The sequence below is a fragment of the Euprymna scolopes genome, chromosome 16 (assembly GCF_053919585.1).
Source record: "Euprymna scolopes isolate OS-2025 chromosome 16, ASM5391958v1, whole genome shotgun sequence".
In the NCBI taxonomy this organism is placed as follows: domain Eukaryota; kingdom Metazoa; phylum Mollusca; class Cephalopoda; order Sepiida; family Sepiolidae; genus Euprymna; species Euprymna scolopes.
In genome coordinates this window covers 56,495,404-56,514,717 of record NC_136497.1, presented here as the reverse complement: position 1 = coordinate 56,514,717, position 19,314 = coordinate 56,495,404, and the positions used below count along the sequence as shown (strand labels likewise).

At 30.9% G+C, this 19,314-nt stretch overlaps 1 protein-coding gene across 2 annotated transcripts in view; it reads right to left on the bottom strand.

Annotated features, from left to right (window-relative positions):
• LOC145295978 (GATOR1 complex protein NPRL3-like) overlaps positions 1–19,314 on the bottom strand; it is an 81,679-nt gene that overhangs the window by 16,603 nt on the left and 45,762 nt on the right. Inside the window, exons 9-10 of one of the 2 annotated variants that reach the window (XM_080141914.1) lie at positions 11,988–12,005; positions 6,289–6,445 (exon numbers count right to left, since the gene is read on the bottom strand). In XM_080141914.1, the coding sequence (XP_079998040.1) occupies positions 6,289–6,445; positions 11,988–12,005 (175 nt within the window). The remainder of the gene's footprint in view (positions 1–6,288; positions 6,446–11,987; positions 12,006–19,314) is intronic. The other variant, XM_080141915.1, reaches the window with a different exon arrangement.

The window sequence follows — 19,314 nt, the reverse complement described above, 5'->3', positions numbered from 1 at the left end:
TCCACAACATAGTATGGCGCAACGTAGTCATGGAACACGAACCATGGACGTTTTATTTACAAAAAAAAAACCTCAACTCTTTCCTTTTCTGATGATCAATATTTTATTATAAGAAATCAATAAGAAAAAAGTCACATTTAAAAAAAAAAAATTCAAAGCGAATGATTTTCAACAAAATATTTGCATCATAACATCATTTCAAATACAGTTTGTGTGTTTATCCAAAATTTTGAACCAAGCATATTTTCAGCATCCCAATTATACTTGCAGCTCAAAGGAACATATTTACCATGACACCATATTTGATGCCACTCAAAAGGATAAGATTTTCAAAGGTAAACAAAACATGTATTCTCAAACTGACATGATCTTAAAATAATATTTTTGTCATAAATAAATCCAAAAGTAAATAAATAAAAAATTTACATCTGATGTTAGTTGGAGTTAGATGAATTGAACTGTTCTTTTTCATTTTTGAAAAGGAGAAACTTTCTCTCAAAATATCAAAAGATTTCCACCATTTCGGATGGTAATCATATTAACAGTAAGTTTTATATTTATTGATATTGTTTGTAAAAGATTTATTAAAAATAAAATAAATAACTGTGATATTAATAACTTTTCAATTATTTCATTATGGTCATCTTCTCTTTCATCATTCCGTTTATTTTGCATTGATTTCAGCCTTAATGCTCCAACCAGCGATGCTTCAAGCAAACTATCATCCACTTTTTTATATTTATTTCTATAAAGAAATAAATATACTGTGTTAATTTAACAAAGTTAACTTAAAATATAAAAAATATTTTTATAAAAAATATTCTATACCCGTTTCAAGACATGTAAAATTAATTTCAAAAACAGAAATTTTGTACAAATTTTATGGTTGGTTGGTTGGTTTTGTTTTATGGTATATCAACCCTTTTTGGGTTATTTAATGTCGAATCCAGTGATTTTGAAGAACAATTTTTTTAATAGAATATGTTTTTTTCAAGTTGGTTTCTATTTAACCCATAGTTGGGACCCTAACAGGTATTACCACTCCGGGTCAGAGTAGAACTGGGAGCAATGGCAATTAAAGGGTGGCTCCACACTCCCCAGAGCCTGCAAGCTGGGGCCTCACCATCGGATATAGTTTAAGGTCATATCCAGGACCACAAATTTTATGCCTCTTTATGATGATTAATATTAACATATAATGACACTAAACCTTATATTTAGAATCCTTATTTCAATCTTGAGCGAAATCCATTAGATGATTTTGATTCTAGAAAATATCTAAAATTTATGGTTAACAGGTTGAAGAAATTGAAATTCATGTAATCTTGTTTCATTGGTGTCTAATTTTATGCAAATTTAAAATATTTGATTTATTAAATGAGAGACTGCTACCATATCATGCCCTTCCTAAAAACCTTTTAAAATATGCCAAAGAAATTGAAATTTAAGACATATTTTTTAATTAATGTCTAATACCTATTGTTAAAACTTTACAAAAATTGGAAATATCTGAATTTTCACATGAGCTTTGCACCCGCTCTTTGACTCATTTGAACAAAACTAAATATAGCCCACATTGCCCACTCTAATGTCGAGCAGCTGTATCTCAAAATTCATAATGATCAATTAGTTTAGGAGTGAATCCTATACATAGAAATATATAAAAACATATACACATACCTAATTTTATATAAATAGAGATTAGTAAAGAGATTTTAAGAATAATAATCCCTTCTATTAAGATAAATATATATTTTTTAAATAATTAAAAAATATATAAATTTATTAGTACTGCAAGCACGTTACCACTAAAAATAAATTTGACTTCCCCTCCAAAAAATTTAATTTTAAAGTTGGTAAAATAATTTACATATTATTTTTATACCATGATAAAGAAAATTTACAAGTATTATTTTTTTATGAAAAGTAAATATATATATATATATATATATATATATATATATATATATATATATATATATTGTAAAAAGTGAATGTACATGTTTTGAAAAAAAAATGGGTGCTTCTGTATTATACAAATGAAAAAAAATATTTAATTTCAAGTAAAATGAATGGTACCTATGCAATTGTCAGGTCTCAAGTAGTAACATATCCAAAAATTACAAAAAATGATAATACGTATTCATGAAAATACTTATTCATGAAAAAAGACATTTGTAAAATCTAGCAACTTGATTTCAATTTGAATCAGTTAACAGGGGAGATAATTAAGTTTTCAATTTTTTGGAAATCTTATGTCAATTTCGGAAAATCCAAAATTCAATCATTTACTTTTATATAAAAAAAATTAAAAATTCAAATAGTTAAATAAAAGTTATTTTTAAAAAATTCGGCAATTATGTATATACATTATGTTTATTTTTTGTTTTCTGAATAAATTCTGTTTGCTACAAATTGTGTTTCAACTGAGTTACGCCCCCTTTTGCTTAAATCATATGATCCAATATGTCTGACGCAGCATGTAACCTAATCAAAACTGTTTTTCATGAAAAATTATTTTTCTACTTCATTGTTTTTCGTAATTTTTGAATATGTTACTATTTAAGACTAAACAATTACATAGGTACTGTTTGTTTTACTTGAAATATAATTTTTTTTATTATATAATATAAAAGCACCAAAAGATGGTAATCTGAGATGAAATCAGTTTTAAAATACATGTTTTGTGTATTTCAAAAATTTTAGAATATCAAATTATGGTGCATACTTTTTTTATTGAATGACTAGGCATTTGTTTAGTTTATCAAGACATTAAAAAAATAAAAATATTGAAAAAAAAATTATATTTTACATACTAGTTATGTTAATTTGATCAAGTAGTTTGTTTTTGTTTTTTTTTTTACAGAGGAAAATCAAACATAAATGAGATCGATCAAGTTGTGGCCACCCTGTTTCTTTCGTGAATGAGGAGGGGGAGCACAAGGGGGAGATAATTCCAATCACCGCTTAAAGTTTGTCAAAATTTGACAAGATTATTTTGAAATATAGGCAGAAAAAATACCTAGATACATATTTTAGCTTTTTTCACTTATTTTAGAGTTTCTCTGTCCTTTTTAATCCCTTTTTCAATTTGTCCTTGGTTAATCATGTTTTCATTTATTCACGAAATAAGATGGCCACAACTTGATAGATCTCGTTAAAATTTGATTTTTGTCTGTAAAAAAAACTACTTTTTCACATTCATAAAATAAGATGGCTGACAACCTGATCAATCTCATTAAAATTTGATTTTCCTTTGTAAAAAAACAACTACTTTATCAAATTAAGTGATTTTTTGTGTGAAAACTTTATTCCACATAATTTTATTTCAATACTTTCATTTTCTTACTGTCTTGATTAAACTAAACAAATACCAATAAAATAATTTTTTTAATGTCTTGATAAGACTAAACAAATACCAATGAATAAAACAATTTTTTAATATCTTGATAAGACTAAACAAATACCAAAGTATAAATTAGTTTTTAAATGTCTTGATTAAACTGTACAAATACCAATGAATAAAATAATTTTTTAATGTCTTGATTAAAGCAAATATCAAAGAATAAAATAATTTTTTAATATCTTCATTAAAATAAACAAATACCAATGAATAAAATAAATTTTTTAATGTCTTGATTAACTAAACAAATACCAATGAATAAAGTAAATTTTTAATGTCTTAATTAAACAAAGCAAATAATAATGAATAAAACAATTGTTTTAATGTCTTGATTAAACTAAACAAATACCAATGAATAAAACATTTTTTTTAATGTCTTGATTAGACTAAACAAATACCAATAAATTAAATAATTTTTTAATGTCTTGATTAGACTAAATAAATACCAATAAATTAAATAATTTTTCAATGTCTGGATTAGACTAAATAAATACCAATGAATATAATAATTTTTTTAATGTCTTGATCAGACTAAATAAATACCAATTAATAAAATAAATTTTTTACTGTCCTGATTAAACTAAACAAATATCAATGAATATAATAATTTTTTTAATGTCTTGATTAGACTAAATAAATACCAATGAATATTATAATTTTTTTAATGTCTTGATTAAACTAAACAAATACCAATGAATATTATAATTTTTTAATGTCTTGATTAAACTAAACAAATACCAATGAATAAAATAAATTTTTTATGCCTTGATTAAACTAAACAAATACCAATGAATAAAACATTTTTTTTAATGTCTTGATAAGATTAGACAAATATCAACGAATAAAATAAATTTTTTAATGTCTTGATTAAAGCAGGTACCAATGAATAAAATAATTTTTTAATGTCTTGATTAAACTAAACAAATATGATTGAATAAAATAATTTTTTAATGTCTTGATTAAACTAAACAAATACCATTGAATAAAACAATTTTTTAATGCCTTGATTTAACTAAACAAATACCAATGAATAAAACAATTTTTTAAGGCCTTGATTTAACTAAACAAATATCAATGAATAAAACAATTTTTTAATGCCTTGATTTAACTAAACAAATACCAATGAATAAAACAATTTTTAATGCCTTGATTTAACTAAACAAATACCAATAAATAAAACAATGTTTTAATGTCTTGATTAAACTAAAGAAATATGATTGAATAAAACAATTTTTTAATGCCTTGATTTAACTAAACAAATACCAATGAATAAAACAATTTTTTAATATCTTGATTAAACTAAACAAATACCAATGAATAAAACAATCTTTTAATGTCTTGATTTAACTAAACAAATACCAATGAATAAAACAATTTTTTAATGTCTTGATCAGACTAAACAAATACCATTGAATAAAACAATTTTTTAATGTCTGGATTAAACTAAACAAATACCAATGAATAAAACAATCTTTTAATGTCTTGATTTAACTAAACAAATACCAATGAATAAAACAATTTTTTAATGTCTTGATTAGACTAAACAAATACCATTGAATAAAACAATTTTTTAATGTCTTGATTAAACTAAACAAATACCAATATATATAATAATTTTTTAATGCCTTGATTAAACTAAACAAATACCAATGAATATAATAATTTTTTTAATGTCTTGATTAAAGTTAGCAAATACCAATGAATAAAATAAATTTTTTAATGTCTTGCTTAAACTGTACAAATACCAATGAATAAAACAATTTTTTAATGCCTTGATTTAACTAAACAAATACCAATGAATAAAATAATTTTTCAATGTCTTGATTAGACTAAACAAATACCAATGAATAAAACAATTTTTTACTGTCTTGATTAAACTAAACAAATACCAATGAATATAATAATTTTTTTACTGTCTTGATTAAACTAAACAAAAACCAATGACTATAATAAATTTTTAATGTCTTGATTAAACTAAACAAATACCAATGAATAAAACAATTTTTTTAATGTCTTGATCAGACTAAACAAATACCAATGAATAAAATAATTTTTTTATGTCTTGATGAACTAAACAAATACCAATGCATAAAACAATTTTTTTAATGTCTTGATTAAAGTTAGCAAATACCAATGAATAAAATACATTTTTTAATGTCTTGATTAAACTTAGCAAATACCAATTAATAAAATAATTTTTTTTAATGTCTTGATTAAACTAAACAAATACCAATGAATAAAATAAATTTTTTAACGAGATTTTTGGTGTTATGCACCTTTTTCAAAAAAGATTTTTTCCCTGCCCCATATTGCTAGTAATAATTAACTGCATGAGGATAGGGCCTTTGTGGATAGAGCAAAGTATACGTCCAATCTTGTTGCTTAGTGTTGTGATGTATGAATCTGATGTGGTTGGCATAAATTTTGAGCAGGAGTTTTATCACATCATTGAAAACAATATTTCAGAAGATTATTTGTAAAGTTTGGAAAATAATTTTATAAATAAAAGTTAGAAATGATGTTATATCATTTTGTTTTTAAATGAATAAAGTATGGGTTTTTAGTTTGTTTTCTTTTCATCAAAAAGGAAAAACATCTCTGGAAAATATGCACGTCACCTAAAGTCTCAAAAAAAAAAAAAAAAAAAAAGTTTTATTGGTTTAATTAAAAAATTATTTGATGTACAAAACTTTTTGAAATAATCTTACAAAATAATGTTTTCAGTATTAAACTCCTATTTATGTTTTGTGTATGTTTGTCACAATTTATGCATTTTTATACACGGTATCAAGTTAAAATTCCTCTCAGCTTTTACCATAATTAGAGTGCTGAAAATACATTTGGTCCTTAAAAGCTAAGTTGAAATAGATATTAATATCTCTTACCTGGGATAAACTTAAATCAGTATCAAGTGAAAGTGTTTTTAGGTTTTTAGTAGGGTTTATATAATGGATTAACCGTGACAGTGCTGGAGAATTGTCGATTGGCAGGGATTTCAACAGTGTGTTACTGTCTACTAAAAGAAGTACACCATGATAAGGTCTGAAAAACATACAGAAAGATTATCACAAATTATTACATCTGCAGTTTAAGCATCTCAAACAATGACAGGATTTACGATATTTCTGAACTGAGGTATTGCTATTATATGACTAATCCTGGTGCTTAGTTATCTATAATATAAATCTCACCTGTCTGTTTAAATGTCTGTATGTATGTTTGTTTGTCTGTCTGCCTAAAACTTTCGATAGAGGTGACGGATTTTCACGAGATCGGTATCGTTTTGAAGCTCGAGCCTTTGGACGACAAATATCGAAAAATTGGCTAAACACATTTATTCCTTTACCCTCAATTGGGCACTTTTCTACAAGGGGGAGTTGATTTTTTGCAAGCCATTTTTGCAAGTCATCATATTGGCTGAATTGCAAGTCATTGTATTGACTGAATTGACTTTGCCTAAAACGTTCCAAACTTCCGGTCGCGTCATGGAGTAGAGATAAGACGTCAGATTTTCTTTGACTTTCTTTTCCTCCTTCGTGTCACGGGTTTGAGCCTACCTGCCTACTACTACTTTTTTTTTTATGCTCAACACATACCTCCGAACACCTGGGCAATGCCAGGAACCCAGGCCAGTAAAGAGATAAATGTGAAATATGACAGTTCAAAATGAAAATGTGAAACATGGTAGTTCAAAATAAAAGAACAGGAACGCTTACGTTCAGCTGAAAATATTAGTAGACACCAAATATCATGCAAAATTATTTCTTTTTTATATTTCCAGTCATTGATACCATTTTAAGCCATTATGTTTCTGAATTTTTTAGATTAAGATTGGTTATTTGAATTATTTGGATTTTTTGGACTACTGTTCTCATCTTGAATATCACTTTTACAATTTAAAATTAGTTTTTCAAGTACTCTAGACACTGCATCAAGGGTCCTTGCGCAAGGACCCATAGCGCAGTAGTTAGAGTAAACAATTGTAAAAGTTACATTTTTCTGAAGGTTGAAGGTTCAATTCTTAGTGTAGGTAACTGAAAAATACAATTGCAAATTATTTAGGACCTCTATCCAGTCATGGCTGATGGAACAACAGCATACTACTCCCGTGAAGTAAGTAAAGGGTTCTGTTCGAGATTCCTAAATTCGGCAGAAACATTCCAGAGTTCGACAAGATCCACCTGAAGAAGGTTGGAGGTTGCATCAACTGAAATTTTATGAAAAATGACACTCAAGTTGAGAACAGTAACCCGAAGAATCCAAATAATTCAAATTAAGCCAGTATGTCTTTTTTTTTCACAAGAGCTACATAAAAGGCAGATTTATCTCCCCTTTTACTCAAATCTTGTGAACGAAAGATACAAAATGGCATTGATTCAGTGTATAATCAGAAATACGAGAAAAAAAAATCTATTTTATTTATTACTAAAACTCTACTAGATAATTTTGTGTGATTTTTGGTGTATACTAATATTTTCAACTGATAAGCAAATGAATCAATAAGTTTTCCTATTATTCTATTTAGAACTGCCATCTTCTGCATGTATCTCAATAAAAATAAACTTTCTAATCCTCATTATGGCTGTTATATCAACAATATTTCAGACAGTATTGTTTTTACTTGTAGGTCTTGCAAGTTAAAAAAAGCATAGAGCCTTAAAATTTAGAGTATGGGGTTCATCTATAACAAAAACATCTAATTATCTCTCATATAAAGGAAAGATGTTTTGTTTTTCTGTCATGCTAAAACTTCAAAACACAAAGATACATTTACAAGCATGATATATTCTGAATGGAATATTACTTTAAGAAAATTATTTATTCACTTGAGAGTCACTGAGGATCAAATTATTGACTATGGAGCCAGAATTTTTTCTTCTTTCATTCAAGGAATATGAGTGGATCTAGTTAAAAAAATGTTATATACTGATGTGTCATTCCAAAGGCCATCTTAGATAAGGGTTAATGAGATTGGCAGTTGGACAATGAACAATACCTTGAAATCATTGAAAATAATAGGTGAAATGGGCTGAATTTGATTATTTAAATGAGCAGCTCAAAAAGAATTTGTTAATATTAAATTTGAAAATGAAAATGTAACAGACTGGAAAGCAGACCTGTGGTATTGTATTGCATGTTGGACAGATTTAAGAAATTGACTTTCATTAAAACATGGCCCTCATTAGATAACAATAGTAAATTACAAATCTGGTATTCTGGTAATTTGGTAATTGAGAATAACAAACTGAAGTCAAACGATTTTAATGAAACAATTATTTTATTTAGTTCAGATAAATTATTAGATAAACAAAATATGTAAAGATATTTTGACAAAATGGTTAAATCAAATTACCTATTATTTTTAAAAATAAGATATTGAAAGTTGAATTAAATGAGTATAGCATTTTTTAAGTCATTTATGCATATGTGTAACTAGTACTTCTGCTGCTAACGAAAGTAATTGTTTTCATTGAAACGGAAAAAAAATTTAGTCTGTAATGTATAATTCTTTTTATGGAGAGCTATGAAAAAGAAATATTTGCCTGTAAATAATTTTGTATGGATGTTTGAATTGAAAACTGAGAAAAAAAAAGTATAGAGAGAATGTGCAAAATTTGAAAGACATGACCGCCAGAGATTAAAACAGTGAATGAAAGTTAGAGTTTCAACACTAAAAAAAAAAATCGACTTTTACAAAGTGTTCAGAATAAATTTGAAAATATTTTGGTAGTCTTTATTTTCAGAACCATTTAAAGTATTTAATAACAATAAAATGCAATGGACAGTAGTTTCCATGTATTACTAGGTAGTTTGAGAGTTGGGGATCATGGCTGACTGGAAAGCACTGAAATAGTAAAAGACAGTGACCTAAATCATGATGAAGCTGAAAAAAAGGAAGAGCAATATCCAGGGAAAACAATGTGGGCATTGGCAAGAGAAATGTATGGCAGTTGAGCAACCATTAAAAAAGCGTTAAATGAGGATCTTCTCATTCAAGAGCCACAAGGGTTGAACATCGTCAAGCCAAGGAATGTTCTGGTTTTGTCGAAGACCAATTACATAATCCACAGAAAAACAGCTGGCTAGCCTACACTCTGCATAAAGTTTCACATGGCATGAAGACCAAATTCCCTCCAACTGTGGTGGTGTTTGAGTGCATTTTCAACAAAGGCCACATCAAGTTGCTATCACATCTTTGAAAAAGAACTCACACTATTTCAAGGTAGTTATATTGAGTTGCTGTCAACTGTTGTTGCGTGGAGAAGAGGGCTGTGAGGAAGCCATATATTTGGCAGCAGAACTCAGCTCCATGTTACATCTCCAAGAAAACCCAAAAGTAGCTGTTTGAGAACTTCTGCAACTTCACCAGTTCCACCATCAGCCCAACCCCATCCCAATTTGTTTGATTGCAATCCCATGGAGTATAATGTATAAGATGCATTTGAAAAAGGCATACCACTTGTGACACCAAAGATATGCTGCTTGCTATGATCTAAATAATGTGCAGGCATCTCTTTAAAAATACCATGATGTCTATACATTCCGGTTCAGGTCCTTTTTTTGAGTGAGCCATATTTGGCATTAGATATTCTAAGAAATGCACTTGGAATTTTAAAAATACATTATAAGTCAAGATATGAAATTTTTTTAAATCTTACTTTTTGTGTCAAATTTATCCCGAACACCCTGTATTTCAGAACAATATTGAAAGTTTAAGAGAGAAAATTAATTTGATCCAAAATGTACGTGAAAACCAAATGATGGCACATCGTAAAGGTCCCTTCACCAGAAGAATATGTTTTCTATTGTGTATGCATGTGAAAAAGATAAAGCCAAAAATTGTTCATCAATCTGGTATTCCTGGTATTTTACTAATCGAGAACAAAATCAAGTCAGACGATTTTAATGAAATAATTTTTTTATTTAGTTTAAGGCTAAATATGCCCAAAAATAATTGTATAAAATAACACAGCATTTTAATATTTAAAATGATAAAGATTTAATTTAATGCATATTCTCTTTTACAGGAAGTTAACTTTGTATAAAGAGCCAAAATATGTGTTAGGTGTTTGCCATTCTGTAAATCTGGTATTCTGGTAATCGAGAGTAACAAATGCAGTGATTAGTGAAATATATAAAAGTTATGTGGCTTATCCAATGAAAACACATTTCACAAAGGAAATATTTTGAAAGAATATATGAATTATTTAACTTATAATAGCAAGATTGAAATATGGAATTATAATGGCGCTATAAAAGTATGGGTTATACAAAATGTCTTTCTAGTGTGCATGAGTGGTAATGGTAGTAGAGTGAAAACTCCTCCTGTTTCCTTTATTGTATAACTATTTCATAAAAAAGTGAGCAGGACTAAATATATGCATAAAAAAAAATCGATTAAAAGTGATTTTTGTTTTAAAATGACACAAATCAATATGCACCTTATCTGACAACAACAGATTGTTTTTATCAAAACTTCTGTTAAGAAGAGCTATTGAGCACTAATATAAAGTAACAATGAAAAAAAAAAAAGAAAAATCAACATTATTTTAAATTTCTTCTAAATCTGGAAATTTAATGACAGCAGATTTCAAAAACTTAATCTATCAACCAATTGATTTTTTTTTGCTAATAATGTAACATACAGTGTGGAAGCATGCATAGTATGTCACCTCCTACATGAACTCAATCACACGCAAGGCACAAGATAGACCAAAGAAGATCCAACTTGAATGTGTATGAAATCACTTGACTGCTTGCAACATGATTGATATCAATCCTTTGCACTGGTTGGTTGGTTGGTTGGTTTTGTTTTACGGCATATCAACCCTTCTTTAGGTCATTTAATGCCAAATCCAGTGATTTTGAAGAAAAAGTTTTTAATAGAATATATATATTTTTTTTTTTTTTCAAGTCAGTTTCTATTCAACCCATAGTTGGGACCCTAACAGGTACTACCACTCCGGGTCAGAGGGGGACTGGGAGCAATGGCAATTAAGGAGTGGCTCCACACTCCTCAAAGCCCACAAGTTGGGGTCTCAACATCGGATATAGTTTAAGGTCATATTCAGGTCCCCTTTGCACTGGACCACATGGAAAGCAGGCATGAGACATTACTTGGTGATGCCTACCCCAGAGTCCAGGACATTCAAAGCACTTTAAATATGAAAGCTAGATAATGATGAATAATATATTTTTCAAAATAAATTGTTAAATCTGATTCAAAGCAGAAATAATGTAGAACATTTCAAGATTGAAATCGGATAAATTTCGAAATAACAGTAAATAAGAGAAATTAAGAAAGTATTTCGGAGAACATCTTGGTTAAATATATAACAGAATTTGATCCGAGTATTAATATGTAATGATTTTTTTTAAGTTCAGTTAAGAAAATGGTTAAAAAAAAAAAAAGGGAAGATCTTCCCAGAGAGATATAAGAGAAATAAAAAAAATTATTTGTACCTTTCATCCAGCAAATTTCATTAATAGTAAAAAAATTATTTATCAAGGTTATAATTCGATCATTAGTAAAACTGTCTGTAGAAATATGTTTAGTTTAATAACTTTTCCTAAGCATACTTACCTCCAGCGGGAAGTATCACTGGAAAATGAAGAGATTTAAAAACGGAGTCAGCCAACAAGTTCGATTAACAACCTCCTTGGTGTAGCATAGATATAAATTAAATAAGCCAGTTTAAAATCACCAGGAAGTTATCAAGTGTAACAGATGTTGCAGTGATAACAAGTAGAAGATTTTTCGGATTATGAATTAAGTAAATATTGCAATTCCTTGTCTCAGGTTTAGTTTGGCTAATTTATAGCAGATACACCTTTTTCCATTATAATTTATACTTGTAACAGCATTCACCCAGAGAGAGTCAAGTTTGTTCAAAATGAGTTCACAGCAATCCTGTGTCAAAGCGGTTCACTCACATCAATCAACAGTTTGGTCTTCAGCATACGTCAGCCATTCCCGGATCCAGCAATACATACTAAAAACGCAGGGGCCAACTACCAACTGTCTCTCTTCAGTTGGTTGTATTTCGCACTTCCTCCTGCCAGAGGATATGATTGGAGCAACCAACTTGTAGATGAATTCAGTACTTTTTTACGATGCCCCAGTGTAGTATAGTATAAACACCGCCAACCACCCCATGTTAAGAATGTCTTTCAGAATAAACACCCCTCCAACCTCCCCATGTTAAGAACGGCTTTCGAGGTTGGTAGGGGTGGGGGTTATTCGGAAGGTCGTTCTTAGCATGGGGAGGTTGCGGTGTTTATAATATGCTGGGGCACGCAGTAAAAATTTACCATGAATTTCTCTTTAGTCCGTCGAAGAATGTATTTAAACCAGGGAAATTATTTTCATAAAACTCTCCATGATGCCAGTGGTGTTGCATATTACACGGATGATATGGTTTGGGATTTGATTGGAGAGACAGATTCATAAAGTGTAAGCAGTATATGTCAAAGACTTTGAGTATGTGAAGATTTTTACACAGAGCCCAGGTTTTGTAGTCATACAGCAGTAATGTGTGTATGTAGAAGCTTTCTCCCACTGACTGTTGACCCTCAACGATTGTGGCATGGTGTTTTCTTTATTGTTGTCTGCTTTTTCTGGCTGTGTTATCTCTCAGCGCTTGTGTACCAATTTATAAGTTGTGTTCAAACCAAAAGCAAAGGCTGAATGAGAGAACAAAAATACAAATACAGATATATACATTGAATTTTTGATTTGTTGGGAACAAGTGTATGTGCCTGTGTGTAATTGGGGCCCCACCACTAGCATCCACATATGAATTAAGTTCCAGTTTTTTAAATTAATAAAATCTAATTAATATCATTTCCTATCCACTCAATGTCATCTTATCGTCTCCTCGATTAGCTTTACCACATATCCTCAAACAACCCTGAGTCATATTCCCTTAACCACTATCTCCTTTAAGCTAAACTCTGTTTCATCTTCTCAATATATTCACCTTGACTGGAAATTCTAGATGTCTGGTCCTTTTCTTAATCACTTTTCTCAGCCGGTCACCAAAATTGACGATATTCATCTCTTCTTAACTCATCGCCATCTAATTCCAACCACCAGAAACTGGCCACCAACAGAGGAGCCCAATAGATTTATTGTTGCACACTATCTTATTTTCTCATCATTTTTTATTCTTGTGAATTATTTCTTAACATTTTCTGGGGTCTCAGCTGCAGAGGTGAGCAGTCCACAGCATCATACACCACCGATGCCTAACTTGTCATTACATTACAAAACAAAAATCATGCTTCACATACCAGAAGTGAAGTCAACCTCTCCCTTCAACCTGATAGGTCCTGAACTGACATCTAAGCTTCAGCCTCTGTCCCATCGACGAAATGTTGCATCCCTCTGTCTGTTCTACAAGTATTTTAATGGTGAATGCTCTGATGAACTACAAGCACTTGTACCCACTTGATGTAAATACCCCCGACAAACAGCTAAATCCCACCCCTACAGAGTAGAGATCCCTAGGTGTAAGAAAGCCTTCTACTTCAATAGTTTCTTCCCAGAACTGCTAGATTTGGAACTCCCTTCTGGGATTCTGCTTTTCTAACTGTACTGACATGCAGAAGTTCAAGTGTAATGTGAACAGACATCTTGCTGCTCATCTCCCTTCATAATATCCCTATAACTTATGTCCTTGATAGTAGCCTCCTATTTCAAAGTGGCACTGTGCCTTGTTTGGGATTAAAATTGGAAAAAGAAAAAAAGGTAGAAAACAAAACAAAACAAAAACAAACAAGTGGACTATTAACTCATCTCCCATCAAGGACTTTTTAATCATCTTTTATATTAACAGGCATTCTGTCATTCCCTCTCCTCATAAAAAAGCGGGACAACACACTTTCTATCAGGGACTTTTAAATCACCTTTTATTTCACTATTTTGTTTTTTTTTCTCAACTTGCTAAGCAATTCACTATTTTGATTTTGACAAACGTCCTTACAAAATTTTACAGACAAAACATGAAACAGTGTCTCTTTACAACAGACATTTTTAACATAAAAATACAATATCTTTGCAGTTTCCTTCTTTTTTTTTTCTAACAACACATGAACAACAATGTTAATCAAGACAAACAGACCAACACTCTAAAACAAATACAACTGCAACATATACAACAGATAAGTCTCTTTATTTTTTAATTTTGACTTTCTTTTAAATAAAGTGAAGATGTTTTTATATCTCTCTCTAGTCTACATGAATCATAAGATTATCTCCCTTTTTTTCTTACATTTTTCTACCATATATATCGGGGATCACCTTTGATGAAAAAATCTTAACATTAAAATGCTAAGATCTTTGATTTATCATAGCTAACAGCTACCACAATAACTAATTGAGCTAACTTCAATCCTTCCCCATTATTGTTCAACCATTCAACTTTCCTCCAATCTGCTCCATCACACATTCTCCTTTACATCATATTCCTAAACACAGGTTTTTCAGTTATTCTCAATCTGTCATTACATCATAGAATCGACTGTACATCCTATACAAAATGGAGGACACAGTCCCTATGCAAAGGGTTTCATTGCATCACATCCCCATCTAACATTCAAGTTCCTGGATATCTTGTTCCCCAGCATTTCACAGCAATACAGGTTTCGTGTTCAGTCAAATCCTCCGACTAAGTCAATCACCATGATTTCAGTGTAGAACTCCTCACTACACTACCCATACTCTTTCTGTTTAGCGTTCCTTTACTATCACTTCTCCACCAATATACAATACACTATCAGTCCACGGGCCTGCTCAACCTCATGAGATTCATTAACAAGTTAAATATTTTGTAAAACCTTTAATAAAATTTGCTAGTAAACCTACTTTGCATTCTTTTCTGTCTGTCAATCAAAAAAGGGGGGGGGGTGAATGAACCTGTTGTACCACACCAAAGACTTCATATCCCAGCGGGAATCTCCACACCATCCTGTTGCACCCAATTCAGATTCATCTCTACCTGTTGAGGAGTCGCCCCACGAAGGTATATTATACTTAGTGCAAGTGAGATAGGATCAATCCCAAAATGAGAGGAACTGTAAGTGAAAATCTGATCTCCATCATACAGAAGAGGGAAAAAAAATAAAGGTGTTTGTGCAGTTTAGCAAAAAATATAAAAGAAAAACAGCACATTTGTTTTCTAACGCAAATATCCAAGGGCTTTTTTTAGCACTAACTAAAACTAAAGTATACTCCTCAATATTTAATCATTTTGAGATGACTGAATAACCCCCACTCTGTCATAATGATGCTGACAAACATATGCATGCATTTTGAGATTAACTTTACATTCAATGTTATTTACTTATATTTCAACTACCATTCTTCTTCAACTCTGGACTTTACCCTGCTCAACCATGTCTCTGATAACATTTTCGTTAAGAGCTGAGCACCTAAATATATTTGGTGATTTTAATATCCACCATAGTAATTAGCTTGGATCTTCAAACAATACAGACGCAGCTGGTATCAGCACAATAGTTTTCCCATTACACACACTCTTTCAAGTACGGCACAATTATGTTGACATAATGTTCACGCCAGATCACCAAAGTTACGCAAAGTTGAACCTGGATAGTACCAGATGGGTGACCATTTGGGAAGGCTAGATGCTGTAATTGGTATGGTATAACTGGATGAATATTTAACATAATCAGATTCTTCTTAGCCAAAAGAAAGATCTAGGTTGTCTTTAATCGCTGCCTATCTAAACAACATGGCATTAATGCAGTATGCATCAAAAGTTTATCTGTGGACATATATTATTCTTCATCATCATAAATGGTCTCCCTGATGCAACTGTATCAGAGATGGGTATATTTGCTACTGACAGCATGATCTCTTCTCAACATGTGGAAAAAAAATACACACATATATAAAAGTTGAATCCTTAGAAAATAATCTCCAATCTGCAGTTGAATGGGCACATAAATGGATGGTAACATTTAATGTTACAAAAATAAAGCTCATTTTTTTTTAAATTATAAGAAACATTTTCAACCATCAATTGCCGTGGCTAATAGCATCCTACCTGAGAGTTCATCATTCAAACTTCTTACCTACACAGGTAACATGAATTAGAATAAGATATACAAGACACTGCCAAAGCTGCTGCTAGGAAAGTGGGCTCCCTTTACCGTGTTAGAAAACTTCTTTTAACTGCCAGTATCCTGTATCAGTACAAAGGCACCATTCACTCTTGCATGGAGTATTATTATTGCATCTGGTTTAGCGAACGAACCACTAGCTTCTCTCTCTTAGACAGTGTCTAAAAAGAAGCCTCTAATTCAATAGTTCCCACACCATCTACCAAGCTCCATCCTTTGTTACATCATCACAATGTTGCATCCCTGTGCTTGTTTTACAACTACTTGAATGGAATGTGCTTTAATGAACTTGTTGTACTGGTGCCCCCTCGACGTAAATATAGATGCTGAAAGGCTGTCTATGTCAATTCTAGATTATTTCCTCAAATTGCTAGCTTTTGGAATTCTCCCCTCTGCTCTCTGTTTCCCCTGACTGTATTAACATGCAAAAATGTCAACATAATGTGCACAAATATCTGGCTGCACAACTCCCCACTTAGGACACCCCTTCTCTATGACTATGACTCAAAAGTCACAGTAGCCCCTCATGTGTCAGTGGCAATGTACCTTGTTAGGAGAGAGTTAAAAAAAAAAAAAAAAAAACAACAATCAACAGCCAAGGTGCCATCCTGTCTAGGAAGCTCAATAGATTCATTGGCTTTTCATTATTATCCATTTACTTCCTTATAAGTTTTTCTTTTTGTGAATTATTCCTGGGTCTCGGCTGTGTGAGTGGAGGCATAACATCACATATCGGCATCTGGTATATACCCAGTTTTGTTGAGAATTTGATGTTTTATCGAAACCACAATTTACTCTGGAGTTGGCTGATTTTTTAACCTTTTAAATTATTTATTCAGAAAGTGTAATAGTTCCTCTCCCTATAGTATTGGTGCTTATATGATCACAAAATATTATCCTTTAAAAATAAAAAAAAATAAAAAATTTACTCTTTTCCCATAATTCTTACAAATTTTTATACATCTTTTGCTTTATTTTCTTACAGATCTATTTTCCTAATTTTACTTTTAATATAAGTGTCAAGTAATTAGTTTATTTGAATTTCCTCTTATTAACCTTGTGTAATTTTTATAAAAAAATTGATCTTATGATGAGACTACCTAATCGGTATCGTCTAGGATGCAGTGAAGTCATTTTATTTTTTAATTTGTTTGCTCATTTTTGAAACTAATACAAAAAAAAGATATGAAGATTTAGTCATATATTAGACAAATTATACATTTTGTCAATTAAAAATAAACATTATTCCTTTTATTGATTTGGACTTTTTGGTGATCAATGAAAAAAAAATGGACCAGATAACATAATTAAAAAAAAATAAATTGTAGTGAAGTATGCTATTATATTGCCAATAATATGGTGCAATAATAACAAAATAACATTAGCTAGTCAGAAGCAAAAATTGATTTGTCGGCTTAAAGGTTATTTGGGTCTGATTTTGAAAATCTATATATCTATCTATAGATAACTTTATATGTTAAATAGTTACTTTTAATTAACTTCTACCACTATTTTATTTTGAGTTAATTTCAGCAAGTAGTCCCTATTTACAATGCCTCCCCACAGGACAGAGTTAGACACCAGGGTCGTTTTTAACGTGGAGAAAAGGAACAAAAATAAAAATTGTCTCAGTTGTGAAGGACTTCTCGTCCACTGACAGAGAACAAGAAATCGAAGTGCAGCATCTGAAGAACAGATACTACACTTTGATCTTGTTTATATATTTTATTGAGAAAGAAAAAATTGAACATAAAAAACGTACAAAAAATTCAATTCAACAAAATTAGGCACAAGGCCCTACAAGAAATTGGGAGGGGGAGGGTACAGGGTCTTTTTGACTATGTAACAGATGAGACTTTGAAGTCTTACTCTTGACTGGCAACATTTACCAAAATACCTCAATCACTCTGTGGATCCTAATCTAACTAATAACCCCAGCGTTCAATGTAAAATTTAACTATGTACAATTTGTATATTCATTTCTGTATGTTGTGTGTGCATTTTTTTTTTTTTTTTTTTTTTTTTGTGTGTGTGTGTGTGTGTATGTGTGAGAAAATAAAGTTCGATTTCATTAGAAAGAGTTCTTGAATTAATTGGCATAAAATGTTCGTGGAGTGGGAAAAAACTAATGAAAATGTTCATTTCAAAAATAAGGAAAAAACTACTAATGTGTTGTTAGTAAGACCCCCCTGTACTATTCTATGTGGCTAGATCCCCCACTGTTTTCCGGGGAACCGAAAACAAGCAGAGCATCCCTAATGGGGTTTGGGGAAGTGGCCTTAATGGAGGTAGGAGAAAATAAAGCAACGGATGGAGGGGGTAGGAAGGTGACCTCTGAGTAGGGGGATGACCGGGGGCATCAGAAAATAAAGATGAGGAGCAGGGGGGTTGGGCAGACTCAGAGGTTCTCTAATACCAAAAAATAAAATCAGGAACAGGATCTCATTTGTACCACCAGTCAAGAGTTACTTTACTGAACTTATAATGCTAACCTAGGCGGGATGGGTTCCGTAGGACCCAGCACCGCCCATGCCATGCCTAAGGAGGGAACACGTATTGAAACTTGGCTCCTCGACGAATGCACAAACTAGTGCTGTGCACCCACCTCTTGTCAAATTCCACTCTAGGCAACCTCTTCCAATCGCATCTGATCTTTACTTTAAGCAAATGTTTAAAGTAAACGATCAGATCCCGATCAGGAACAGATGTCCCTTCGTGGACCAACTTGAGGCGCGCGATCCAAATGGTCATGCGCGCTACTGCTA